Consider the following 27,001-nt stretch of genomic DNA (forward strand, 5'->3'; position numbering starts at 1 on the left):
ACACTACCTACAGCACAGCTTCAGCTCACTTTGCCATGACTTGCCACACCATGGCTGGCACAGCTCGGCTTGGCTCTGCTCAGTTCTTCCCAACGCCACATGGCATGGCCCAAAGTGGCTCAGCAAGGTTTCATTTGGCCTGGGCCCGGCTTGGTTCGGTGCCAGGCAGAGCTTCCCATCAGATAGCAGCAACATGTCCATCCCTGCCTGATGCCGGGGCCAGAACCAGTGCCACCAACACCCTGCTGGGACTGGGGGGGCATGGGGCCCCCAGGGCCACCCCACCACTGGTGTGTCCCCTCACAGAGTGCTGCCCCAGCCAGATGCCACCTGATGTCCCCGGGCTATTCCAAATCACTGCTCGCTGCCCTGCTGTAGGTTTACCACCCCGAGCAGGCAGCACCCTGCCACCCCCCCCTGTGCCAAGCATTACACCAGGGCTATGGTGTGGTGGAGCCGTGTGGGATGCCCCACTCCTGGCTTTGCCACAGCCGGTGTGGAGCCCCGTGCCAGGTCCGTGTCACCTCCGGTGAGCGCTGGCAGGAGCTCCCTGCACCGCCCCAGCCCTGGGGGGGGGCAAAGTCCTCCCCTTGCCAGGGTTATTACCCAGGGTAATTGCTGCCGCTGGGCTCACCTCATTAAGCACCTTTAATGTTTCACCAAGTCTTTGTACCTGGTGATCCTTGGTGCGTCCCTGCCACCCAGCCCCGCCGGCCCTCGCCGTGGGACTGACCCCCGGTGCCCTCAGCGTGGGGTGAGGGGGGGGGGGAGATGCTTCTGTGTGCCAAGACTGGACTCCAATCCTAAAGGAAGCAGGCTCTGCCACCGGTGCCCGCTGTCCCTGTGAGCCCAGGCGGGGGGGGTGGTGGTGGCAGGGATGATGCCTTCGCCATCCTTCTTGGAAACACCCCCCGTGGGACTGGCAGGAGAGCAGATTTCATCAGGAGCGGTGGTGGCAGCTCTGCAGAGCTCCTGTGTCGAACAGGCTGAGGTGGTTTGACCGAGGTGTGGCTGTGGGACCCGGCTGGGTTCGCAGCCTTGCTCTTCCAGGAGCTGGAATGCCGGGAATGCCGGTGAGGTAGAGGAGGAGGAAGGATGTTCCTAACTAACAGCGTGGCCGTGGGCTGTCCCGCAGGAATCCACTTGCAGCACTGGGCTCCTGAACTCGGGGTAAAGAATGGATGTGGCCACAAAGCAGAGCCTTGGGGCACTTGGGATCTGAATAGAAGACTGGTAAACTTCTCCATCCTATATTACTTCCCCAGGGCTTGAAAAATGCCCTCGGTGAAAGGGTGTTTTCCAGATGTGTGGAGCATCTTCAAGCTGCAAGAGAGGAGGTTTAGACTGAACATTAGGAAAAAAACTTTCACAGAAAAAAGAAGTCAGACCCTGGACTAGGCTGCCCTGGGGAGGTGGTAGTGGAGTCACCATCCCTACATGTGCTTAAGGGTTGTTTAGAAGTGGTGTTGGGGGCTATGGTTTAGGGGAGAACTTTTTAGAGGAGGGATGATGGTTGGACTCGATGATCCCAAGGGCCTTTTCCAACCTGAGAGATTCTACGATTCTACGATCCTGATCCAGAGCTGCTGGGAGGTGTGAGGGATTGGGGGGAGGGATATGTAGCCAGAATGTGGAGTTCACACTGATGTTGGTGTGTCAGCAAGGGCTGATGTGGCCATTTCCAAGTCATAATGTGAATTCATGCCTCTCCTTGAGGGCTAGGTTGCTTGTCCCTTCATCCATCCTTTCCTGAGCTCCTCACACGTGGTCTCAGGATGCCATTCTTGTAGGACACCTCCAGATGGGTTGTGGATAGCCATAATAGCCACGGTTAAGTTGTGGCTGCCCATGGAAGCTGTGGCTGCCCCATCCCTGGCAGTGTCCAAGTCCAGGTTGGATGGGGCTTGGAGCACCCTGGGCTGGTGGGAGGTGTCCCTGCCCATGCAGGGTGTTGGGACTGGAGGAGCTTTAAGGTCCCTTCCAACCCAAACCAGTCTGTGTTTCTGTGGCTGGGGAAGGGACAAGCAGTCACCCTTCAGCCCCAGCAGCCCAGCTCCCTGCTCGCTCCACTTCCACATCTTTCATCTTTTCAGCTTTAAGGTCCCTCCCAACCCAAGCCATTCTCTGACATTATTAATTACTAACTAACACTCTTATCCTCACAAATGGGGGTGTAAGCAGGAGGAGGGGATGCTCTGTGCCCCCTTGCTCCCTGACTCCCAGGGCTGGCAGGTCCCTGGGTTTGAGCCACCCTGAGCAGTGCTGGCCAGGCAAGGGGAGTTCCCTGTGTGGAAAAACCAAAACACCCCAAGAGCAATGTTGAACAACCAAATGTTGCTTTGTGCAGGGTGTGCTCTGGGTACCTGCACAAGCAGGAGAGGTGCTCAGTGAGTATCAGAGCTGCCCCATCCCTGGCAGTGTTGAGTTCCAGGTTGGATGGGGCTTGGAGCAAGCTGGGCTGGTGGGAGGTGTCCCTGCCCATGCAGGGGGTTGGGACTGGAGGAGCTTTGAGGTCCCTTCCAACCCAGACCAGCCTGGGATTCCCTGATTCTGTGGTGTGCTCTGTTGGCCACAAGCAGAGGCTTTCCAAGGATGTTCCCACCAAGTGGTCTGCACCCTTTGCCAGCCTTGGCCATTCCCCAGCTCTCCCCCCAAAAGCTGTTGTGCAGTTAGTGTGACCTTGGTGGCTGTTCCCTTGAAGATAGTGCCTGGCCTTGTTGCTCTGCTCATTGCTCAACCCCAGCGGGTGCCTCCCAGCCTCACTGCGCCGGGAGGAAGCGCCGGGGATGGCCCCATTACCTCCTGACCTACTCTCTGTGCTCCTCTGTGCCCGTCCTGTTAATTACAGGTCACCTTTCTCAGGGGAAGTGGGGCTGGTTCGACCTCAGCCACCTCGCCCCCTCTTTGTGTGGGGCTGCTCACACAGGTCCCTGGGGGAGAGGGGACTCCACATCTTCCTAGTGCTTCCCTTGCCCAAGGCTGTTCCACCAGCTCGGTGGAGCCTCCCATGACTAACAGGTTTTGAGATAATTGTTCCACTCCCTAATCTCATCTGCAGAAGATTCATGACATTGTTTTTGAAGTGCCATGAGCCATTTCCAGGGGCTCCTAAGCCCATGAGGGATGTGATTCATCCATGCTGCTCCCACAAGGTACTTAATCTTCTCCAAAACAGCTAATCCTTCTACCACGGCTATTATCTCCTTTGGAAACACCACCCAGGTGAGATCCTAACAGGGCACTTTTGTCTGTTCAGCTCCGATGGAGACTCGTGCCAGTGCTTCCTTCCTCACACAGGCCTCGAGGTACAGTCCTTTGAGCAGTTGTCTCAGGGGACCACGGGGCTGGAACCCCTCAGATGTCACTTATGGGCTTGGTACCTTCCATGGACCCCATAGGAAAGGGGATGCTGGAAATGTCCCTCTCTACTAAAGCAGATGGAGCTCCTTCTCTCCCACACCATGTGTTCAAAGGGCCCTTGGGATGGATGTGGGCTCATCCTTCTCCATGTTGAAGATGTGAGACACAGAACCTTGTGGGTGTCTGGGGCAGGAGACAGTTCAGGGGTGACAGAGGACATTGCACTGCCTGGAATTAACTCTTGTTTTGACCCAAAGTGTCATGCACAGGACAGTGATTAATCTGTCCCAGCACCAGATATTTGTGTCCTTCCACTGAACTTGCTCTGTTCTGCTGTTTCTGGTTGGACTTGGTTGCTGGAGCAGGAGCTCCCTGTTACCATGGCTTTCTTCACTGGAGGGGGCAGATCCTCAGATCTACCCCAGCCCCAGTGCCAGGAGACTTTACCAGCACCCCTGTGATCCTTCCCTGAGCCCGGACCATGGAAACCAAACTCAGGGTCTACCAAAACCCAGCCTGGAGATACTTCCCATGACCTGAGCTGAGCCTCAGCCACCTTAGGAACCACCTTAACCTTTTGTGCTGGGATTTTTCCCCCCCTCAAGACTTTCCATCCCTTCTTTCCAACTTACTTCAGCCCATGACTGAAGACTTTTTATTGGGTTTTTCTTTGTGTTTTGCTCCTGTAAACAACAGTTCATGCCCATCATCCCCTGTATCTGTATCTGTTAGTGGGATCAGCCTGAGCCCCAGGCCTTGGGGGGGTTTCCACTCACCTTGGCTGGATGGTGGGCACAGGCAGCACTTCTGCCCAGCTCCTGGCAGGACCACTCTGCTCCTGCTGTGGGATCCAGGGATTCCCAGGGCTGCTGCCCAAGGACAGCATTGCCAGCAGCTTGGAGCAGAGCACTGACCCCAGATCTGGCTCTTTGCAAATCCCCCACCTCTTTGGAAAATTCCTGCCTCCAACTTGTTCTTTTCAGGTCGTGCCAGATCCCCAGGTATTTACCAAACACAACTCCACTTCCAGCTGCCCTCGTGGCTTCAGGAGATGTTTCACCTTCTGGGAAGTCACTTCCCTAACCTGACCTCGGGCTTTTTTTTTTTCACCCTGCTGAAGACCCCGTGTCACCGAGTCCCCTCGCACACACATGACCAGGGCAGCCTCTGCACCAACCAGGGCTTTCTGCACCACGGTTCTCCAAAGAAGATCTGCTTTGGGACTTCAGTGACCTTGTTCCTTGGGGGTAGCCAGGGAACATCAGTGCAGCTCCAGGGTGCTCCCATCTCTGCTGATGCCTGGTGCTCTGCATCCCACCTCCTCAAGCACTCACAGTGCCCATGCCAGGCTTGTTCTCTCATCCCTGTGTCACCCTCCTGACGGGGCCTCCACCTTGATGGTCATGGGGGACAAGAAAATGGTTCTCCCCTTTGCCAGGAGACAGATCCCAAGGGAACCGGGCTGGGCCACCCTCCAAGTGCCATCTTGCTGCTTCTGTCCCCAGGGATGAGGGCAGTAGGTCATGGCAGCTGTGACCTGGTTCTTACCCTATGCCTCTGGTTGCAGAGCAGAGCGTGTCAGCAGCCCCAGGTTGCTTAAGAAGGTTGGGAGGTAGAGGAGGAGTCCTGCAGCTGAGGAAGCAGGAGGAATGGAGGTGGGGGGCAGGTGCTCCTGGTGCTCCTGAAAGGTGGCCAGAGCACAGCGGGGCTTACAAGAAGCTCTCCAGATGTCTTCAGCCCATGAACAAGGGTGAAGTGCTGCTGTCCCTGATGGGAACAGTGTTTCTCATGCGAGGTGGTCCTGGGCTTTGTGGTGGCAACCAGCCCAGGACCACAGGTGGCCCCCCCAGGGCCTGGGGACTTTTCAACAAGGCTGGAGCCAGCCTTGGAGTGTGGCAGCAGAGGGAACCCTTCCCTGGACGTGTCCCACGGCCAGGGTGGGATGGAAGAAGAGGCAGGGGATCTCCTTCAGGGTCCCCACCGCCAAACTGTTACTCAAGAGGGGAAACGTGACAGCGAGCGGGGCCGGGCTCGTCCCTGCTGTCCCCTGCTCCCCCCCTTCTCTGCCTGGCAAGTGGCCAGGGTGAGACGGGGGCCAGGGACCAGCGCTGCGGGGACGGAGCTCGTCCAGACAGACGGCGGGGACCAAGGACGTGGCTGTCATCCCAGCGGGGACATGGAAGCGGCGGGTGTCAGGGTGAGGAAGGGGAGGGATGGGGGGAAGAGAAGAGGGGTGCAGCCCCCCCGGGGGGCCGGGGAGGGGGAAGCAGCAACCCGAGCACACAAGGAGGGTCAGGACGCGGAGCATGGTTGTGGTGGCCCTGCCATGTGCAAGGTGGCCTTGCCGTGCCCCCTCGTGGCAGCAGGACACAGGTGGTGGCAGCAGGACACGGATGGTGGCAGCAGGACACGGATGGTGGCCCCGGGCTGGGGTGGGCAGGAGCCATAGAGGGGGTGGCAGGGCTGGAGGGAGGTGGCACAGTCACCTCACCCCGCCTGCAGCATCCTCCTGGGGGTGCAGCACCTCAACCCTGGCTCTGCTGATGCCACACACGCACCTCGGGTCCCCAGCAAGCCCTAAAGGAGTCTCTGGCCTCCCAGCACCCCCTCACCTTCCCCCTTTCTTTGGCATAAGCCACTTGTGCCGTGGCCAAGCCAAGCACTTCAGGCGCCGCTCAAGGGCAGCGTGCGCTGGGGCCGGGTCGGGCATCCTGGAAATATCACCAAGGCTGCAAAAAACCCAGCTGGAAAAAACCAAACCCAACCCTAACAGGGTTGGGAGGCCTTGGAGCAGGACACAGCCACCCCCAGTGCCACCAAACCCCTCAGGGAGTGGGTATTTGCAGGCACTCTGCCTCAGTTTCCCCCAGTGAGCCCTTGGGACTGACAGTCCCAGAGCTGTCACATCTTGATGTCACTTCGGGTACTGGGTGCAGGGTGATCTAGCAGATGCTTTTTGACCCTTTTCTCCTTCCTGCTGTGCACCTGAGTGGTTCAATGTCACCTTCCATGACCTCTTCCCCTCTCTTTGGGAACCCAAGACAAGTACCCAGAGGGGAGAAGAGCTGAGCCATATCTTGGGGCACCTCTGGGGCTCCTGCATCTCTTGGCATGGCATCCCACTGTCCTCACAGCCACCTGGGACAGGCACCTTGCAAGCTGAGGTGGGTTGGCACTGCCTGGCCCCTCCAAGGTGAGCTGCACATCCAGCCTTGCAGGACAGGGACAGCCCTGGGCAGGAGTGGGCTGGGAGAAAGGAACTGCCCTGCCCGGTGGAGTTTTTCTTCATTCCTTGAAAGCCACAGAGACCTGCTGCACGGGATTCAGGGCTGCAGGCAGTGCCTTGGTGGAGCTGCTGTGATGGATGACATGCCAGCATTCTCACCTGCCCCTGCCAGGGGTGACAGTGCCCCAAGCATGGCAGCTGGCAGAGGGGGAGGCCCAGGATGGTGCCCACTCACCTGCAGGGAGCACGGGGTTTAACCTGGCATGAGCCAGGAGGTGGCATCTTCCTGCCTGACCATCTCCCAGGCCCCACAGGGACAGCACAGACATGATAAGGCAGCTGAGCTCAGCCAAGCACAGGGAGATGTTTCCAAGGCTTAGAGCTTGGCCAGGGTCAGGTTTGCAGGGGACAAGGTGGCTGACGTGTCATGTGAACCCACTCCAGGAAGGAGACAAACTCAGAACCAGGTCCTGAACTGGCTGAAATCCCCCAGGAAAAGGGGAGGCTTGAGACAAATGCTCTTGATTTTACAGCACCACGGCCTCACCTTCAAGCTGTTGCTCCTGCCCTTGAGCGTGTGGCTCTGAGCCTAGCAGCAGTCTCTGCTCTTTCTGGTGGTGTCCCCCTGGGTGTCCTGGCTGGCCTCAGGAGGGACAATGGTGCCTGCAAGCCACAGGGCTGGCTGCTGCAGCTGAGTGCTTGCCCCAGGCTGCAGCAGGAGGGATGGTGTCTCAGCCCAGCTGGACAGAGCCCTGGCCTTTCAGGGCTCCACATGTGGCAGGGACAGCAGGGTCCCCATGCAGGGCTAACACTAGGACATCTCTGGCAGCACGCAGGTCTTGCTCAGGACCAAGGTGACAACTTCTCCAGGGATGCTGGAGGGAGCATCACACCTTCCCACCTCGGCAACGGGAGCCTCCAGCATCCCAGCCCGCCAGCAGCTGGTGCAGGGACGAGGGACACTGGCAGTGTGTCAGACCACTTTATTGCCACAGCAGCCACGGGCCAGACCCAAGTCCCAGAGCAGGTCTGGGTCCAGCCCCTTGACCCCTCTAATACTGTCAAGAAGATGAAACCCGAGGCTCCATTCCTGGCCACTTGAGCATCCTCCATCCCGGGCACCACAGAGCAGCTCCAGGACATCACTCCCACCCTGCTGCCCACTCCTGCAGCTGAAGGCCAGAGAGGGGAAGGTGCAGAGCATGCAGGGGGGGCTGCCACCAACATCCCTCCTTCCCCTGGGGCTCCTGGAGGGGGACAGGGTGTCCCCTCACACCTCCATGCCAGGTGCCTGCCCCAGGCCCAGTGCCTGCACCAGCTCATCGCTCAGACCGCTCTTCAGCGTCCGCCTCACTGTGGGGAGAGGAGAGTGTGGGCACAGAGTCAGCCTTTGGGTTGGAAAAGACCTTTCAGATCATCAAGTCCAAGCCTTAACCCGGCTCTATGGGCTCCACTGCTAACCCGTGCCCCTCAGCATCACCCCCACGTGGCTTTTAACCACCTCCTGGGATGGTGATTCAGCCACATCCCTGGGCAGCCCATGCCAGTGTTTGGTTTCTCTTTCAGTGCAGAAGTTTCTCCTAATGCCCGAGCTAAACCTTTCCTGGTGCAATTTGTGGCCATTTCCTTATCTTCTATCACTTCTTACTCAGGAGAAGAGACTGGCCCTCCACTTGCTCTAACCTCCTCCTTCAGGGAGTGGTAGAGAGCCAGAAGGCCTCCCCTCACTCTCCTTTTCTCCAGGCTCAATTCCCTCAGCTGCTCCTGGGCAGATTTGTGCTCCAGACCCTTCCCCAGCTCCGTCACCCTTCCCTGGACACACTCCAGCCCCTCAATGTCCTTCTTGCAGACATCAGCTGCCTGCCTGGATGTGGTCATCTTGGCATGCTGAGGGGTTGGAGGAGTATGGTGTGGTCTCAGGAGACCTCCTGGGAGGTCAGGGGTGGCTGGTAGGGCATAGGGTCAAGGACACAGTGGTGGGACAGAGCACAGGGGCTGGGCAGAGCATGGGGACAGAGCACAGGGGACACAGAGGTGGGAGAGAGACAGATGGGAGAGGGCAAGGGGGGCAGGAACACAGAGATGGGACAAAAAAGCACTTGGTCAGGGACAGAGGTAGGACAGAGTGCAAGGACAGAGGCAGAGCAGGGGGACAGACACAGGACAGGGCAAGGGGACAGGGATGGGACTCACGGGACTTCCTGTTGCCACGGGACCTCCTGCGCTCCTTGTTGGGGCAGGGCCGGGGGTTGGCACTGTGTGTCACCGATTTCACCAGCCTGTCCATGATTTCATCAGAAGCATCGTCTGGGGAGCTGGGGACATCCTCCTGGGCTGGAGAGCCCTGGGCCGGGCTGGCTTGCCCTGTCCCTGCACGGGGACAACAGAGATGCTGGCATTAGCTGCGGCCATCCAGCCGGGCACACCCGGAGTGTCACTGCCACCCCCTTCCTACCCCGGCTGGCCCGGCTGCGGCGGGCAGGGGCATCGGTGGGGGAGGTCAGGAGGCTCTTCATGCTCTCATGCCCTGCTTCCATCTGCTCCTCGGGGCCGCTGGACACCAGGGCGGGCGGCGCGGCAGCCTCGGTGATGTTGGAGAACTTCTCGGTCTGCATTGGGAGAGGCGTGTGTCAGGGAGCTGGGGCAGGGAGGGGACATGGCCTGGGGGTGGCGGTCATGAGGCGTCCTCCACCCTGCACCTCGGTGATGAGGCGTCCCCGGGTCTTGTTGCGCTGGCGGTGCGTGTCCCGTTTCCTCTGCTGCTGCAGGACGCGCTCCCGGCAGGTGCGGTACTCCAGGGCGAACTCCCGCAGCAGTTTGCAGATGGAGGTCACCTTCACCTCCTGTGCCACGCTCCTGGGGTACCCCAGGTACAGCAGGAAGGAGTGAAACCTGTGGGAAGAGTCAAACCTCTGGTGAGACCTCGCCCCTCGGGGTGTTGCGTCCAGGTCTGGAGCCCTCAGCACGGGAAGGCCATGGAGCTGATGGAGTGGGACCAGAGCTGGGACAGGAAAATGCTCAGGGAACACCTCTGCTGTGAGGACAGGCTGAGGGAGCTGGGGGGGTTCAGCCTGGAGAAGAGAAGGCTCCAGGGAGACCCCACAGTGACCTCCCAGTGCCTGAAGGGGCTCCAGGAAGGCTGAGAGGGACTGTGTGCAAGGGCCTGGAGTGCTGGGATGAGGGGCAGTGGTTTGAATGGGAGGAGATTTAGATGGGATGTCAGGAACAAGTTCTGTGCCATGAGGATGGGGGAACAAGGGCACAGGTTGCCCATGGCTGAGGCCTCATCCCTGGAGATATTCAAGGTGAGGCTTGAGGAGGCTCTGAGCAACCTGAGCTGGGTGAGGGTGTCCCTGCTGACTGCAGGGGGGTTGGGCTGGATAACCCTTGGAGGTCCCTTCCTTCCAACCCAAATTATTCTATGATTCTCGTGGAGAGCCACCCATGGGACCTGCCATGTCCCCACTGACCTGTTGAGGACACGCCTGTGCACCACCTTCAAGACCACGATGCGCTGGGTGCTGTCCTTCAGGAAGTCCTTCAGCTTGCTCTTCAGCACTGCCTTGGTCTCGTGCTTGGCAATCACCTTCAGGTTGTCCCAGGAGGCCCTGCACCTCCTCTCCAGCTGCACCAGGCTGTTGGCCAGCTCCTCAAAATCAACCTGGAAGAGGGAGAGGTCAGCTGGTGGAGCCGGGCAGCCAAGGGACCTGCCCCCTTCCCTGCCCAGGTGTCACCTGCCTTGCCTCACCTTGGCGGAGCGGGTGATGGAGGCAATCTCCGAGTAGAGGTCAGTGGTTTCTGGGAACTTCTCTACCACCATCTGGCAGAGGTGGTGGAGCAGAGACTGCCTGTGCACCGTGTCCTTCACTTCCGAGACCTTCTCCAGGTAGCCCAGCTCAAAGCCTCTGCTCTGAAACCCCAATGGACTCAGCAGGGCCTCTCCATCCTCCTCCAGTCTGCAGACCTACATAGAGGGTCCCTACCACCACCACCCAGCCCCAGGCACCGTCCCAGGCTTCCCAGGGTCCCTCTTGGGCCACCAATGCACCTTGGGTGGTCCTGTTGTCACAGCATTTAGGAGAGAGCACACGTTCCCACACCCTGAACCTCACCTGGGAGCCATTCAAGAAGTTGCCCATGGCCAGCAGCGTGGCCAGGATGCACTTGAAGGTGTGGTTCCTGGCCAGCTGCTCCATGCCCACCTTCAGATCATACAGTGGCTCTGCTATCTCCTGGGGGAGGAGAGGAGAAAGTTGAGACCCCTCAGCAATCCTCTACCGTGGGAGCTTCAGCATTTGAAGCCCATGAGGGTCACCACCCCATGGTTCACCCAAGCCCCTGGGGATCTGGAGCCCGTCCCCAGCCAGGACAGCACCTCCCTTGCTTGGACATGGCTGGGCTCCACCAGGAACACGTTTGGCTCAGGGCTCAGTGCCCTGGGAGCTGGCAGTGGTGGAAGGGCAGGGGGTCTACAGGGCTCCATACCTGCTCCAGGCTCTCGTAGTCCAGCTTGAAGGCCCAGAGCTGAAGCCTAGCCGTGAGGTCGCTGATGGAAGACAAGGCAAGCAGGAACTGCTCTGCAGAGCCCAGAGGCACATCAGGATTGGCCAACTGGGCCTCCTGGATCTTCTGCTTCTCCTCCTCAGTCGGGACCATGGTCAGGATTTTCTAGAGCAAGCAAGGAGAGATGGGGTGTCACTGTGGGGTGTGCCACCCCAAGGCTGGCAGTGCAGGTGTCGTGGCAAGGAGACCTCCTGGCCAGGGGAAATGACACCTGCACGAGGACCTCCGAGAAGCTGACCCTCTCTGGTGCCTACCTCAATCCCTTCCTTGTTGACTGCAAACTCATCAAAGTTGAGCACAGCTGTCTTGATGATGTGCACAGGAGGCAGCACCGTGAGGCCAATGTTGATGGCGTTGCTCCTCTTGGGGTCCAGCACCACCACCACCTTCTTTCCATCGTTGGCTTTCTGCAAAGAGGACAGGAGGGATGGGGACAGCCAGGCAAAGGTCTTGCCTTCATGAAAACCCCACAGACCACGGGCAGCCAGTCAGGAACCTGGTGGTGAGCCAAACCTGAGCACTGCATGTCACCGTCCCCACTGAGCCTCTGGGTACCCATCCTCACCATTGGGTGGGTGGCAGTGCCTGCCCAGGGTCTCCAATAGAACAAACAGCCTTCCTCCCACCCCTCGAGTCCCCTTGGCTGACGGGTGCCAGCCTGCTGGTACCTTTGAAGTCGTTGCTTCCTTTGACCGTGACTCAAAGAGATGTTCCAGTTTGGCAGCATTGACCTCAACGTTCTGCAAGGATGCCCATAGGGTTTCCTGGCCAAACCTTCCTGGCCCCAGAGTGCCATCCAGCTGCTTCAGCTCCTTCCAAAAGAGCTTCACTGTCCTCTTCTTCTTGGCCTGGGAAGGGCCATCTGTTGTTGAGGGGCTTGGCAGCCCTGGGGGAGGTGGGCAATGGGGGATTGGTGGAGGTGGAGGGCAACCAGGGACTGGTGGAGGTGGAGGTGGTGGGCAACCAGGGGCTGCAGGAAGTGGAGGTGGAGGTGGTGGGCAACCAGGTGCAGCAGGTGGAGAGGGAACCATCAGAGCTCCAGCACTCGTTGCTTCAATGCTGGAAGGGAGGAAGGAGCCATTTGCCATGGGCCCCGAGTCGAGGATGTCGAAGTCATCTTCTTCCCCCAGATCAGTGAAGTCCAGGTCCTTGATCTTCAGCTGCACAGGGCTTGCCTCCAGGTTCTCCCATGTCAGCTCCACCTCCTTCTTGATGGGCATCATCCCAGTGTTCTCCAGCTTCTGTGTCTGGCTCTCAGCATCTATGCTGGACATGGCACGTGCCAGCTTGGCGTGGGCACTGGCGACCGGTCCGTCTGCAGCCCTGCTCCGGAGCCGGGCACCCTCCTGCTCCCAGCTGCCACCTCCCTCAGCATCCATCCCCACCTCACCCTGGACCAGGGGGGATGATGGGACCTCAGGGAAGACCTTTTCCCTCCCTGGCTCTGGAGAGCCTTTGGAATAGAGCATGTCCAGCATAAATTTGGTGTCAGAGGAGATGGTGCTGCAGGAGTCGGTGGTGTCGGGACGAGCCAAGCGAGACCCTGCGGGGAGAGAGAAGGGGTGCTGGGACATGCAGGGAGACCTCCTGGCCATGTTCCAGTACCTAAAGGGCAGCTACAGAGAGGATGCAGACTCCCTGTTTACAAGGAGTCCCATGAGGGGCAATGGGCACAAGGTGCTCCTGGGGAGATTCTGACTGAACACAAGAGGGAAATTTTTCCCCCTGAGGACAGTCAGACACTGGAATGGTCTCCCAGGGGAAGGGGTGGATTCCCCCACTTGGGAAAGTTGGAAGTCTCAGCTCCATGGGGTGCTGGGACATCTCAGATAAACAATAATATCAGAAGGGTTGGACCAGGTGAGCCTTGAGGTCCCTTCCAACCTGACATTCTGTGATTCTATGAACCTGGAGCAGGAGTCCTGCTCCCTATCAGGCCATGTTGGATGCTGGTGTTTGGAGTGGGATGGGGTGGTACCACCCAGCTCCTCCTTGGCTCTGGGTATCACGGAACAAAGGGCCCATTAACACCCACCCCTGGGACCTCCAAGCCGGGCACACACACCCTGGCAGCACCTACTTAGGTTGGGTGTCTCCATCCCAGACTCAGGGGTGCTGCTGTCCCTGTCCCATGCCAGAGGGGGGGGATGTTCCAGTGCAGCATCGCTGAGGACATCGAGCCGTCCCTTGGCCATGGAAGCCATCTTCTCTTTCTGGGCTGCAGCCAGGTTCTCCAAGAAGCGAGTTCTGTGGGAAACCAGGGGTGGCTGTTGGCTGGCAACAAGGCGGGGATGGGGACAACGGGGACAACCAGCAAACCACGCCACACCACACTGCACAGCCAGCCCCACGGCACAGAAACCCCCTGCACCCTCCACGCCACGCTGGGGACCCGAGGGGGAACCAGCATCCTCCAAGCCCTGCAGAGACAGGTGAAGCCACCAGAGGATGGGGACAGGGACACTGCAGCCCCATCGGAGCTGCAGGCTGGTGCCATCCAAGTGCCACAGTCACCTCGTGGGTCTCAATGGGTCTGGTGTTCACTCCACACTCTCCTCCAAAAGCCACAGCACCCAGGAGGGGGCCTGGGCAGAGCCTGGCAGGACCTCCTGCCCCACAGGGCTGGAGCCTGAGGAAGCACATGCCTGGAGCCACCCGCATGCCTCTACTTACTCAAACCTCCTCAAAACAGGCTTGTCCCCATGCAAGGGGGGGGCATCCTCCCTCCTGGGGGAAAACAGGGGTTAGCCCTGCATGGCCAGCGGCCTCCCCTGGGGCTCGTGCCTTTTGCCTGCACTCTAGCCTGGGACCCTCGTCCCATGCCACCATCTCACCCCAGGGTCCATGGGGAGCCAGCAGAGCCCCAACAAGTCCCCTCTTGCCCAGGCACGGGGTGAGTCTCCCCACCGGAGCCACCCGGCTTGTCACCGGGATGGCGATGCCACCAAGGGTGGGCTATGCCACCCACGTCAGGGACACCCCGCCCCAGAAGGGGGGATCAGAGGGAGCCGTCACCCCCAGGGGCCATGCTGCAAGGTCCCGCGGGCAGGACCCGGAGGGCAGCGAGCGGGGCAGGGCAGGGCAGCGCCCACTCTCTCCCCGGAGCATCCCCGCAGCATCCCCGGAGCATCCCGCCGGCAGCGAGCAGCGCGGAGCCCGGGCACTTACCAGACAGGGGCAGTGTGGCGCAGCCTGCAAAAGGAAAGATAGAAAAGAGTGGGCAGAGGAGGAGAGGCCAAGCGTGGGCAGAGAGGAGGAGGAGGAGGAGCCAGGAGGAGCTGGAGCAGAGCTGTGCGTGCCCAAAAGATGCCCTGGAGCCCCCGGCTGGATCCTCTTAGATGCCCGCTCCCCCTTCCCCCTGCCCATAGTGCTGCTCTCCAGTCCCATTGCCGGCCCTCTGGCCCCCTGGGAGGATCCCCCCCGTTCCACCAGTCCCTCCTGGCTGCTTACTTGTAGACGCTGCGTTCGCCCAGGCCTGGGGGCTGCTCCTGCTCGGCCAGGGGAGGTGACAGGGACAGCCGGACGCTGGATGAGCTGCTGTACGTGCTGGTGGGACAAGGTCTGGAAGAGGAGGTGACAGGGACTGAGAGCAGGTCCCAGAGTAGCTGCTCTCCACCCCAGCACAGGGAGTGGACATGAACACTGCTCACACTGAGCCCCAGCACCTTTGCCATCTCAGCAGCATCCTTGTCACCCCAGGAGCATCTCCGTAGCAACCCCACCATCTCCGGAGCATCTCTGTCATCTCCAAAGCATCCCCACCAACCTGGGAGCATTCCTACCATCCCAGGAACATCTTCACCACTCCAGGAGCATACCCACCATCCTGGGAGTGCCCTCACCACCCTGGCCATGTCCCCACCATCCTTGTCGAGTCCCCACCACTGGCCACTTCTGTCTGTACTTACTCTGCGGGGCTGCTGGGTGCAGGGACGTCCAGGGTGCCCTCAGTGGGGGGTTCCTTAGGGCTGCCAGGGGACCCTGGCAGTGTCTGGGCATCGGGGCTGGGCTCTGCACAGCCTCCCTGGGATCGCCACCCGCGCCGGCCCTCATCCGTCCTCCTCCTCTCCTTGCGTGTCCCTGGAGATGGCTCCTCCACCCCATCCTCCAGCTTGAGTGCACTCTACAGAGGAGCCAGGGCTGCTTGGAACCGGGCACAGCACCCCTGTCCCCACACAGCTGTCCCCACACAGCTGTGGCTGGGTGATGTGATGTCCTGCCCTGGGACAGGCTACGTGGCCAGGCCCTGGGTGCCAGTGTGTCCCAAAGGAGCCACAGCTCAGAGCCCACCTCACCTCGTAGAGCAGGAACTGCTGCTTCAGGTCCAGGTCTGTGGCCTTGTTGCCCAGGTGCTGCTGCACCACTCGTTCCATGCCCTGCTGCTCCAGGCAGTCTGTCACATCGTAGAAGGTGTCCTGGTCTGGGAGGGCAGCCAGTGTCTGAGCAGGACCAGAGGGACACTGCTGGGACTGGTGTGACCCATGACAAGCCCCAGCAGCATGGCACCACCCTCCCACCCCTTTCCCAGACCTTGTTGATGAGAGTCATGGCAAAGACCAGGAGTTCTGTGTCAGCCCCATTGCGTTGCTCCAGGACAGCCATCAAGCTGGACCATGGACACGTTCCTGGGAAAAGAGGGGTGAAACACAGGGGCAACACCTTGTGTGTGTGTCCCCCACCCCATGGGGACCTCGTGGGTGGCTGGGGCTGCACTCACCTCTCGCCTGGTCCACGGTGTTGACAGCGTGGATGAGGAGCAGGGCGTTGGGCTCCGTGTACTCCACAAACACTAGCAGCAGCTTCAGGGCCATCTTCACCACCAGGCGGAACTGGGACAGGGGATGGCAACGGTGGGACAACTGCTGGCAGGATGGTGGGACACCACAGGGGCTCTGTGCCCATATCCCAGGGCTGGGGGCTTTGCTATGGGGCCAGGAACCAGGCTGCAGCTGGGACACTGATGGCCAAGGGACACCAGGAAGGGACCCTGAGCAGTCCTGAAGCTCTGTGCTCAGGACCATGGTCCCATCAAAAGAGCTCAGGGGACCCTGGGTGACTTCCAGATGGGTGGGAGCAGTACCCAACACACCCAGAGATACAAGGCACCATGCCTGAAGGGAGATGGTGGGGTAAAGCCCCCCAGGGATAGGGCAAGGGTACAACCACAGGAAGGAGTGCAGCCCCCCCAGGGTACCGGGGTCTTACTGGGCTTCCTGAGAGGGTGTAGAGCCACTGGATGGTCTCGTTGTGGTTGATGACACCTTGCATCCCATCCACAAAGAGCATGATCTGGCTCAAGGCTGCAAGGCAGAGAGCAAACAGGGTACCAGGGAGGTTGTAGTGAGGCGTAGATCAGACTCTTCTCCCAAGTAACCAGAGATAGGAAATGGGCCCCAAGTTGCACGAAGGGAGGTTCAGATTAGATATCAGGAACAATTTCTTTACAAAAGGGTGGTCAAAAACTAGAACAGGATGCCCAGGGATATTTGTTAATATCTCTGGAGGCATTAACTAACATGTAGATGTGCCACTTCAGGACAGGTTTCAGTTGGCGTGGTGATGGGTTCAGCTGAACTTGCTGATTTGAGAGGTCTTTTCCAACCTTAAAGATTCTGTGGTTCTAGGACAGCACGGTGGCCTCAAGGTGGCCCAGCCAAACTTCCCCAACCCTTGCCAATCCTCCTCCTTAGGGCTGAGAGGTGCCCTGGCCCCAACCACCAACCTCGGAGGATGTAATTCTGGTAGTTCTGGTCAGCCTCTGCCCCCACTTTGATCAGACAGCTCAGCCCATCCAGGTTGACAAACTCGGGCACCAGGTCCTTGTCCTCCTGCAGGGGGAGGATGAGGTGGGGAGGCAGCCAGTGTTGGGGAACACCCCCAGGGCAGGATCACCCTACCTGGAAGAGCTGCTTGAGGGAGAAGAGGGATCGCCGCAGCTCTGGCCCCTGGGAATTGTAGAGTTTCTCTGGAAGGAAGGAAGGAGAGAGGGGGTGGCTTGGCCAGCAGGGACTGACTGCTGGGCTGGGGCTCTGAGATGCTCCCTGCTGCCAGGGAAAGCCCCGTATCCCAGCTTAGCCCTGCAGGGTGGAAGCAGCTGCAGCTCCACAACTATTTATTTCAGCCCCATCACCCTCCCATTTCCTCGGGTTTGCTTTTTTTTTTTTTTTGCTTTTTCTGTCCAGCAAAGACACAAATATCCCTCTCTGGTTTCCTGTGCAGAACCGAAACAGGAACAGAGGCAGGAGCTGAGCTGGTTTTAGCTGTCTCCCCCCTCCCTGGGGCACAGTCCTGGCATAGCCCCAGAGCACCCCAGCAGCCCCACAGCTTGGGGAGAGCTGCAGGATGGGGACAGGAAGGATGGGAGCTTGACAATGGCTGCTTGGGGACAATAGAAGAGTCACCAGGATGGGTGGAGACCACGTGGAGACTCCATCCCTCCTGGTGTGGATAGAGCCTGCACAGGAGCAGCCATGGGCAAGGGAAAGCTGAAAAACTCCACTCAAACAAGCAGAGGCCAAAGGCATTGGGAGCCAGAACATCCTGCAGCCCAAAATCCAAATGTCCAAGCATCCCAAGTTCTTTGGGTCAGGCTAAGAGCTGTACCAAGCCAAAAGCAAGTTGCTCAGGGGGGCCCTGATGAGGATGAGGGGCAATGGGCACAAGGTGCTCCTGGGGAGATTCTGACTGAACACAAGAGGGAAATTTTTCCCCCTGAGGACAGTCAGACACTGGAATGGTCTCCCAGGGGAAGGGGTGGATTCCCCCACTTGGGAAAGTTGGAAGTCTCAGCTCCATGGGGTGCTGGGACATCTCAGATAAACAATAATATCAGAAGGATTGGAGCAGGTGATCCTTGAGGTCTCTCCCAACCTGACATTCTATGATTCTATGAAGCACAAGATCCCAGCAGCCTCCTCTGCTCCTTTATCTGCTTGTCAGAGCAGCTGAGAGGGAAAGCAGCTCAGCCCCGTGCTCAGCCAGAGCCTGGGAACCACTAGCAAAGACCAGGACCTCAATCCCAACCTTCCTACAGGGAAAGGACTCCATGTCATGCTGCTCAGGAGACTGATGCCCAGCTGCCTTTGCTCTGCTCAGGGCTTCTTTCCCCTCACTTGGTAAGGAGAGAAAAAAAAAAAAAAAAAAGAAAAAAGGCTCTGGAATATCTCAGAGGGCCGAAGCCCCAGCAGAGCTCTCTGCTGCAGGAGAGCTGTTTGTTTGTATCCTCCAAAGCTGTATTTAGAGCTGGCCTGAATGACCTGGAATATCTGCAGCAGGCAGTGGGCTCCCAGCCAAAGAGGAAGAAGCCCTGATCTGGGAGGCTGGGGATGATTAACCCACTGGGTTTCCACCAGTTTTGGTCCCAGCTGTACAAAAAGGATGTGGACAGGCTGGGGAGGGTCCAGAGAAGAGCCACAAAGATGATCAAAGGACTGGAGTAGCTGGCATATGAGGAGAGGCTGAGAAAACTGGGACTGTTCAGCCTGGAGAAGGGAAGGCTCAGGGGAGACCTTGTTATGATGTTCCAGTACCTAAAGGGCAGCTCCAAAGCAGATGCAGACTCCCTGTTTACAAGGAGTCCCATGGACAGGATGAGGGGCAATGGGCACAAGGTGCTCCTGGGGAGATTCTGACTGAACACAAGAGGGAAATTTTTCCCCCTGAGGACAGTCAGACACTGGAATGGTCTCCCAGGGGAAGGGGTGGATTCCCCCACTTGGGAAAGTTGGAAGTCTCAGCTCATGGGGTGCTGGGACATCTCAGATAAACAATAATATCAGAAGGTTGGACCAGATGATCCTTGAGGTCCCTTCTAACCTGAGACTCCATGATCCTATGGTTCTATGGATGCACCTCTGGGTAGGGGGCTATGGGGTGGGCTCAGCCCTGAGCTGCATCATTGCCTCTCTCAAAAAGCCTGGCCAAAACTCATCACAGACAAGAAACCTGCCCTGACCAGGGCTCCAAGCTGCCAGCCCCACCCCAGCCCCAACTCACCAATGATGGCGTGGACCCGGACAGAGAGCTGGGTGCGCAGGATGAGGGTCGGACGTCTCCCCTTCCTGGGGCAGGAGGAAACATTGTGTGAGCTCCCAAAGGGTTCCCCCCAGCCCCTGGCCCCTGCCCTGTGGTGCTCACACTCACATGGGGTTCCTGTGTCCCATCCCTGGAGGGACTGGGCACCCCAGGTGCCTCACCTGACCTCCTCGTAGAAACCCTCCAGGTCATCCTTCTGCTCCAGCAGGGACAAGTCGAGGTCCAGGTAGTGTCCAGAGGGTGAGACCTGAAGGGTGCAGTCCTCCAGCTGGGGGTGCAGACAGCCCAACTGAGCCCCCCTGCTCACCACAGCCCCTCTGCACCTCCCCTGGTTCACCCTTCCCTATCCCACCAGCCAGCCACAGCCCGCAGTGGGGTGGCAGGTCCCCCCCTGTCCCCAAGGGGTGATGCCCCTGCAGCCTCCACCCCAGCCTGCTGGCAGATTGGGGAGAAAGATGAAGCCCCAGGCTGGGAAAAGGGAGGCTGCAACACCTGAGCTTGGCAAGAAGCTGATTCACACCCTGGAGCTCTGCTTCCCCAGCCAGGGGTGTGACCAGGGCAGGATCCATCTCCTCCCAGGATGAATCACCTCTGGCTCTGCCATGACTGCCCAGGCACTCAGCCAGACCGGGGACACCCCAAGCCGTGGCAAATCCCACAGGGATGTCCCTTCACAGGGTGACACAGCCTCTGGCTCAGCCTTCAGCCTCACGGCACCTTCCAGCAGGATGGAGAAATGCACAGCCTGAGTCCAGGCTGGGCTGAGGGCAGCTCCCCAAAAATCCCACGTCCAGCACCCCAGAGGTGCCCCAACACAGCACCCTAGAGCACCCAGGCAGGGCTCAGGGACATCTCCTGGTGGGATGGAGAACAGTGCCCTCCAGCTGTCAGCGAAGGCAGAGAGAGGGCAGAGCCTGCCAGCATCCCAGCACATCGGGTCCTGTTCCTAAAGGATTTGCAGCCCCCCTTCCAAGGCAGGAATGACACGGGACTCATCAGCCAGCTAAAAACAGCCCTCCAAGTTCCAGGCCCAAATTGCAAAGCCCTCAGGAGCCGGGATAGTGATGATCACAGTGATGATGATGATCACAGTGATGATGATCACAGTTCCTCTGCCTTTCACCACCCCCGCGGTGGCCCTGGCAGGTGACCCACGGTGACACCGGGTACTGCTCCTGTGCTCCACCGTGGCTATTCTCCACCAAAGCCCTTGTTCTCCTCGATCACAAGACCAAGCAGGAGCTCTCAGGTGTGACACCGCTGCCAGCAAGACGTTCAACCCAGAGGGCAAAGAAAAAAAAAATGCCACGCGCACGAGAATAATTAATGGCTCTGACAAAGCCTGGCGATAAAGAGCAATTTGGCAGGGCACTGCCGCTGGCTTGGATGCAGTTGTTAAATGTTATTTAGTGTCCTGCTCCACCTCCCGTGGCTGCTGGCCATGCCAGCCAGCCATGGCAACCACCAAACACAGGCTGCTGGCTGCCAGCTCCGGCTCCCTGGAGGGTATTGCAAGCCCTGACCCCACGCAGGGTTTGCTTGCTGGGGAAAGATTTGATTCCTGCACGGGGAAAGAGTTCTCCCTGGCATCCCTGTATACTTTGGACATCCCTTCCAGCATTTCTGAATCCTCTTGGGCATGGGAGACCCTCCCTGCAACATCCCAAGCAAGGAAGACCCCCCCTGCATCCCCTCGGATATCCCTGCATCCCCCTGGACATGGCTGCATCATCTTCAGTGACACTCAGACTCCAGCACAAAAAACTTTGCCTTTCCCTGGGCTGCCAGAGCCTCAGCAAGCTGGGGTTAAGATCCCCAGCTCCGAGCCGGGCTGGTGACATTTCCCAGCTGGCCAGGGACAGGCAGGGCAAGCCCCTGAGCTGTGACCCTGCCTTTCCCACGGACGCTTGGCAGCTCTCCTCAGGAGGGATACTCCGGGTGCCTGGCCCTGCCTCTGGCTGCAACCCCCCCCTTGGCAAACAGCAGCCCCCAGGGATGCAGGATGGGCTCACACTGCCCTGCCAAAAACCCCGGAGCTTCCACTCCAGGGAGCACTGACTGCCTCCAAATGGGGGCTTCAAACCATGCAGAGAGCTGAGCCAGGAGCTCAGGGTTGTGCTGGGGGGGACAGCACGTTGGGGCCATGGGGCACTGACAGCTCCCAGCCCAGCTTTGATCCATCCGTTTCCTCCCTATAAAACTGCTTTAGGATCAGCTGGGTTTGGGGGGTCACAGGGACACACAGGCAGAGCTGGGGAGGAGGAGACTGTCCCACACTCACACCTCCAACCCGGGGCTCCTGGGGCTCCAGCCACCCCCCAGCAACACCCATGTCCTCCACCCACCCTCCGACCTGACACACGGGGAAGGGGGGAACGCGTGGAGCTCCCTGATCCTGCCAGTGCCCAGAAGCTGGCTGCTGGCTTTGACACTCAGCAAGGACACACGTGCCAGGCAAGGGAATTCCCAGGGAAAGCCACCAGGGTGGGACTGCTCCCCCGTGATGGAGAAACCTCCACCCCTAGGATGGAAACATCCACCAGGGCATCACATCTTCCTGCTCATCCCTATCGTGGCACCCACACACGGGACAATGCTCTAAGGCCAGGCAGTGAGTGTCCTTTTTATCTGCCTGCAGAGGAAACACTTTATTCCTCTCTCTAATACTTTCTTTTTGCACCAGCCACAATTTCCCAACACTGCTGTGGCTCTTCTGGGAAGGCTAAGGGGAAATTACAGAAAAAAAAATAAATTACTATTTGCTCCAGCTGAGGCAGCACTTGAGCTCAAGGAGGCATTTAAGCACAAGGCACCAGGAGGTTGCTGCCTCCTGCCCACTCCTGCCTGAAGGATGACAGCAAGTGGGCAGGAAAAATAATCCCCAGGCCGGGAGGGATCTCTGGAGGTCACCTGGCATTGGCCCAGGACTGCACACTCCAGGACCATGCTGGGAGCCAGGGAGAGCTGGAGGCTGCTGAGCACCAACATGGGCTTGAAGTGTGTGGTAAGGAGCAGGTGGCAGCTTCAAGGTGGTCGAGTCAGGGAAGCAGCCAGGCTGCCAGTGATCCCATCTCACCTCTCCTCTGCCTGACAGAGGTTATGTGAGGCAAAGATAATTGGCAAAGCCCCTCTCGAGCTGGTTAAAAACCAGAGGACATGCAGGGCTGGTGAGGCAGGGCTTGTGCACCTCATTTTTGCACCAAGGTCGCCCCAGCAGCTCTCCTCTGTCAAGCCTGAGAGCTTGGAGGAGCTTAAGCCATGGAGGGCAGGGAGCTGTTTGCTTTTCCCAGGGAAATGGAAAGTGAAGCTCCAGCCTGTTGGGTTTTGCAACTGTTTGGAAAAAATCCCTCGGCTGAGAGGTGAGGTAGTGCCAGGGGGCAAGGGAGTGCAGTGGCCTTTGGGAAGGGAAGAACCAGCCAAAAAAAAATAAATATCTGCTCTGAAAAAACCTGCCTGAAGGGGTTCAGAACAACTCACTCCCCACCCAGGGCTGAGCATCACCCAAGTGTCCTAGAAAAATGATGGCAAGCAGGGGGAGATAGATAGCATCAGCCCGGGGCTGAACAATGAAGCAGCAGCAAGGAGGGAAGGTGCTTCCAAGCACAAACACAGCAGCAGACAAAGAGGGAAGGTATTTCCAAGCACAAACACAGCAGCAGACAAAGAGGGAAGGTATTTCCAAGCACAAACACACTTTCCGGTGAGCATGAAAAAGTCATCAGGGGCCATTTGGGCTCGGGGAGAGGAAACACCAAGAGTGTCAGAGAGCAGGACACGCTGTTCGAGGCAAGAAACCTCCTGCTCATCATTCCCAGGCTGTTCCCAGCTCCAGGAGCAGCTTTGCTGTGCCTGGAGAAGGCAGGACCCGGCTGGCTCCCCACGGCAGCTCAGCCCCTGGGTCAGTGTGGCTGGGTCAGTGCAGGGACCCACAGCCCAGCTGCATCTCTGGCTCTTGCATCCTCTTCCCAGTGCTTTGCAGCTCCAGGCATGCTGCCCAGTGCACGTCACCTCGGGCACCGGGCATCCCCAGATGAGTTTTTTTACAGCCAGTTCCTTGGGAAAAAATGTGAGTGTTCATTTCCTAATTTTAGGGCAGTGAGTAACAGAGCTGAAAGTGCTACCTGGCACAAAGGGCACCCAGGGAGGTTTCAGCTGCTCATGCCAGGGTAACAACGTCTGCCTTGCCTCTGGGCTGCCAGCTCTGAATTGGGACTGAACCTGGTGGTTCTGGAGACCAACCTTGCTCCACAGGGTGTAAATCCTGCTGCGGGAGGCTCCAAATGGAGACACCAGCTCGTGCAAACCCCAGTCAGCATCCCAAGCTTGCCAGGCTGGGACAGAGCTCCATGTCATGAAGGCAGTGTGGTTTATAACCTATATCATCTACATAAGCCAAGCTCCTGCCTTACAAACCTAGCAGGGTCCCAGCTGCTCACCCAGGACTTTGCCATGGGGTGATGCAGGGAAACTATGGAAAAACCTGGAGCTTGGCTTAGGCAGGGAACAGAACCTGAACCCCTAGGATCACCATGCCTCAGCCAGGCACAGCACCTCCTTGCAATGCTCCTGCTCTCAGGAACTCCACACCCAGTGCCCCCCAGGGCCACCGTGGCAGCACCCGGGGCTGGTGATCCCGTTACAGCCTGGGGGAGAGAGCACATGCCTGAAATTTGAGTTTGCTCCATTCGTCATGTCTCAGGGCTGTTTGTTCCCAAACAAACTCCGTTTAGTCACCGCCTAAAAATCCCATGACAGCGACAACACGAACCACAGCTGATTTGCTCCAAGAAAAATGAAAAGGGGAATAAAAGAGAGGGGTTTTGTGCAGGCAAAGGTCTCAGGACTGTTTTCCCCTCCTGCCACTCCCAGGTCTCCCACCCAGCACCACGCAGGACACACTTGCCCTTCCTGCCCGCTTCCCTGCCTCCCTTGCCTGCACTCCTGGGGTGCTCCAAGCTGGAGGTGCTCAACCAGCACCCCACTTCTGTTCCTGAGGAGGAAAATAAGCCCATCCCCATCCCGCAAAGGATGCTCAGAAAGCATCCTGCCGACAGCAGGGACCCAGGAGGAGGGTCCCCATCTCCTCTAGTCCCCAGCCCCTCATTCCCAGTCTGGATCAGACAACAGAAGGAAGACCCGGTGCCTGGTTTCAGCTTCGGCCTCCCGCCTTCCTGCCTCCCGGAGGAAATACCTCAGCACGAATTTCCGCGCCGCTCTCCGACGGCAAAGCTGCCACCAGGGCGGAGGGGAGCGGGGCTGGTGGCCCTTCGGCACCATCGTCACCTCCCCAGGGCCCCCGGGCCCGCAGAGAGCCGGGACGCCGAGCTGGTGCTCGGTGTTGCGGTGCCGACCTGCTCCCGCCAAGGTTCAGCACCGCTCCGGTAACCGGCGTGGAAGGGGGATGCTTGGGGTGAGAGAAGCCCCGACGGCGCGGGGATGGGCGCCTGCCCTCACCCTGCTTCCCCCCTGCCCGGTTCCTGCGGGCTCGCAGCAAACACATCCACTTCCTCCCCGCCGACTCATCCGGGGTTGGCATCCACTCCCCGGGGGTCACGGATTCCGCCGTGACTCAAACCAGGAGCGTTGCCCGGGCTCCACCGGGACACACCGCCCCGACCCGCACCTCCCAAGCCGACATTCCCCCCTCTCCGCCTCCGGCCCCGTTCCCAGTGCTTGTCCGGTGCTCCCCACCCCCGGTTCCCACTCGGGCCCGGCTCCCCCTCACCGGCAGCGGGGCCCCGAGCAGGCGGTGCAGGGCGGGCAGCTGCGCTCCTAGGGCCAGCGCCTCCTCTACGGCGTACACCGGGGCTCGGCGCGGCTCCGGGAAGCTGCCGCAACCGAAGGGATCTGCGTCCTCCAGGTACTGCAGCCGGCAGGACACCACCGGTTCCGCCATGGCCCCGCCGCCGCTCCCGCCGCCAGCGGGGCTGTGGCACCGAGGTCCCGCCCCGTCCCGCTCCGCCCCGGTACCGGACATTGGGTGCTCGGCGCGCCCTCCCGTGGGCATCGCGGCGGACGTGGAGCGGGAAGTGCCCGGAGGGATCCTCCGCCGCGATGCTCCGGAGCGAGGGATGCTGGAAGGAGCAGGGGGTAGCGGATCTCCCCTGGAGGGATGCTCTGCTGGGATGTAGCCGTGCCAAGGATGCTCCAGCTCTGGGAGTCTCCCAGCTGCCCCGGTTGTGTTGCTCGCCCCGGGTGAACAGGAGGACGGGACGAAATTCCCCGTTCCAGGACAGAGGGGAAGCAGGCGTGGGATGAGCCGCCCTCTCCCGGGCAGCCTGGAGCCACCCCGGCAGCTCCAAGGTCAGTGTTGATATTAAAGAGGGAAAAAAACCCTGGAGAGAAAGAATCCCAAGCACCAATATAGGGTAGAGGCGGACTCCCTGGAAAGAAGTTCTGAGCAGAAGGATCTGGGGGTCCTGATAGACAGGAAATCATCCATGAGCCAGCAGTGTGCCCTTGCTGCCAGGAAGGCCAAGGGAATCCTGGAATTCAGCATAAGGAAGAGTGGACAGGAGGTGCAGGGAGGTCATTGTCCCCCTCTTCCCCTGGGGAGGCCACAGCTGGAACACTGCATCCAGTGCTGGGCTCCCCAGTTCAAGAGAGACAGGGAACTACTGGAGAGAGTCCAGAGGCGGGCAACCAAGATGGTTGGGGGATTGGAGCATCTCCCTGCTGAGGAAAGGCTGAGAGAGCTGGGACTTCAGGCTGGAGGAGAGAGGAGAGGAGAGGAGAGGAGAGGAGAGGAGAGGAGAGGAGAGGAGAGGAGAGGAGAGGAGAGGAGAGGAGAGGAGAGGAGAGGAGAGGAGAGGAGAGGAGAGGAGAAGAGGAGAGAGGAGAGGAGAGGAGAGGAGAGGAGAGGAGAGGAGAGGAGAGGAGAGAGAAGAAGAGAAGAGAAGAGAAGAGAAGAGAAGAGAAGAGAAGAGAAGAGAAGAGAAGAGAAGAGAAGAGAAGAGAAGAGAAGAGAAGAGAAGAGAAGAGAAGAGAAGAGAAGAGAAGAGAAGAGAAGAGAAGAGAAGAGAAGAGAAGAGAAGAGAAGAGAAGAGAAGAGAAGAGAAGAGAAGAGAAGAGAAGAGAAGGCTGAGGGGAGACCTTGTTAATGTCTACAGATGTCTCAAGGGTGGGTGCAGGGCACATGGAGCTGGAATCCTCTCAGTAGTTCCCAGTGACAGGATGAAGGGCAACAGGCACCAGCTGGAATGTAGGAAATTCCATTTAAACATCAGAAAAAACCATGCTCTGCCTGGCACTCCACATCCAAGTCTGTCTGTGCCATACCCAATGCCAGCCAGAGGGCTCTGCCAGGGTGTCCTTAAGTCCTGGCTCTGGGAACACCAGGACACAACTCAGAGCTGGCTCTTCATTACATGCTCTGCCAGCATCCCTTCTTGTCCCCTGCCAGGTTACATCCCCTGGGCATCCCTCACTGCCTGCCTAGGACATGGGGCTCTGGATCTGGGAGCTACTGGGATGGGATGTGGGAGACAGGGCACCTCCTGGAGCAGGAGGGTTGGTGGCCCAGGGTTGGTGGCCGAATGGGAGCTTTTAGGGGTGTCTTGGAGGGGTTGGGGAAGGGATGAGGCTGAGAGGGGCTGGGGAAGGGATGAGGGCTCTCAGCAGGCAGAAGAAGGGGCAGGGCTGGGAGGGAGGTTGTGTGGGGTGGGGAGATGGGAATCTGGTGGGTGCAGGAGGACAGAGTCAGGGTGAGGGGACCCAGGCAGAGCAGGGGCACCAGAGGAGGGCAGGAGGGACCAGGGGGATGGAGGGCACAGGGTCGGTGGCAGGGGAATGGCAGGGGGCACCGGGGCAGGGACTGCT

General features: G+C 59.1%; 1 protein-coding gene across 4 annotated transcripts; it reads right to left on the reverse strand.

Annotated features, from left to right (window-relative positions):
* Positions 1-7,554: 7,554 nt before the first annotated feature.
* On the reverse strand, positions 7,555-25,112 carry FHOD1 (formin homology 2 domain containing 1). Of its 4 annotated transcripts, none has more exons than XM_030457497.1 (24): positions 24,909-25,112; positions 19,345-19,451; positions 19,145-19,209; positions 17,047-17,114; positions 16,872-16,977; positions 16,355-16,449; positions 15,867-15,978; positions 15,680-15,774; positions 15,445-15,588; positions 15,058-15,272; positions 14,600-14,710; positions 14,318-14,341; positions 13,823-13,876; positions 13,230-13,396; positions 11,818-12,692; positions 11,404-11,556; positions 11,072-11,254; positions 10,699-10,818; positions 10,335-10,496; positions 10,057-10,247; positions 9,286-9,478; positions 9,042-9,195; positions 8,780-8,956; positions 7,555-7,939 (listed from the first exon to the last, which is right to left on the reverse strand). In XM_030457497.1, the coding sequence occupies exons 1-24, from the start codon at positions 25,077-25,079 to the stop codon at positions 7,857-7,859; spliced, it is 3,825 nt and encodes a 1,274-aa protein (XP_030313357.1). In that variant the 5' UTR covers positions 25,080-25,112; the 3' UTR covers positions 7,555-7,856. The 4 variants fall into 4 exon arrangements, with proteins under 4 accessions (XP_030313357.1, XP_030313355.1, XP_030313359.1 ...); XM_030457495.1 differs by lacking the exon at positions 24,909-25,112 and adding an exon at positions 24,375-24,832; XM_030457499.1 differs by lacking the exons at positions 13,823-13,876; positions 14,318-14,341.
* Between the last annotated feature and the right edge of the window lie 1,889 nt (positions 25,113-27,001).

The sequence above is a fragment of the Calypte anna genome, chromosome 11 (genome assembly GCF_003957555.1).
Source record: "Calypte anna isolate BGI_N300 chromosome 11, bCalAnn1_v1.p, whole genome shotgun sequence".
In the NCBI taxonomy this organism is placed as follows: domain Eukaryota; kingdom Metazoa; phylum Chordata; class Aves; order Apodiformes; family Trochilidae; genus Calypte; species Calypte anna.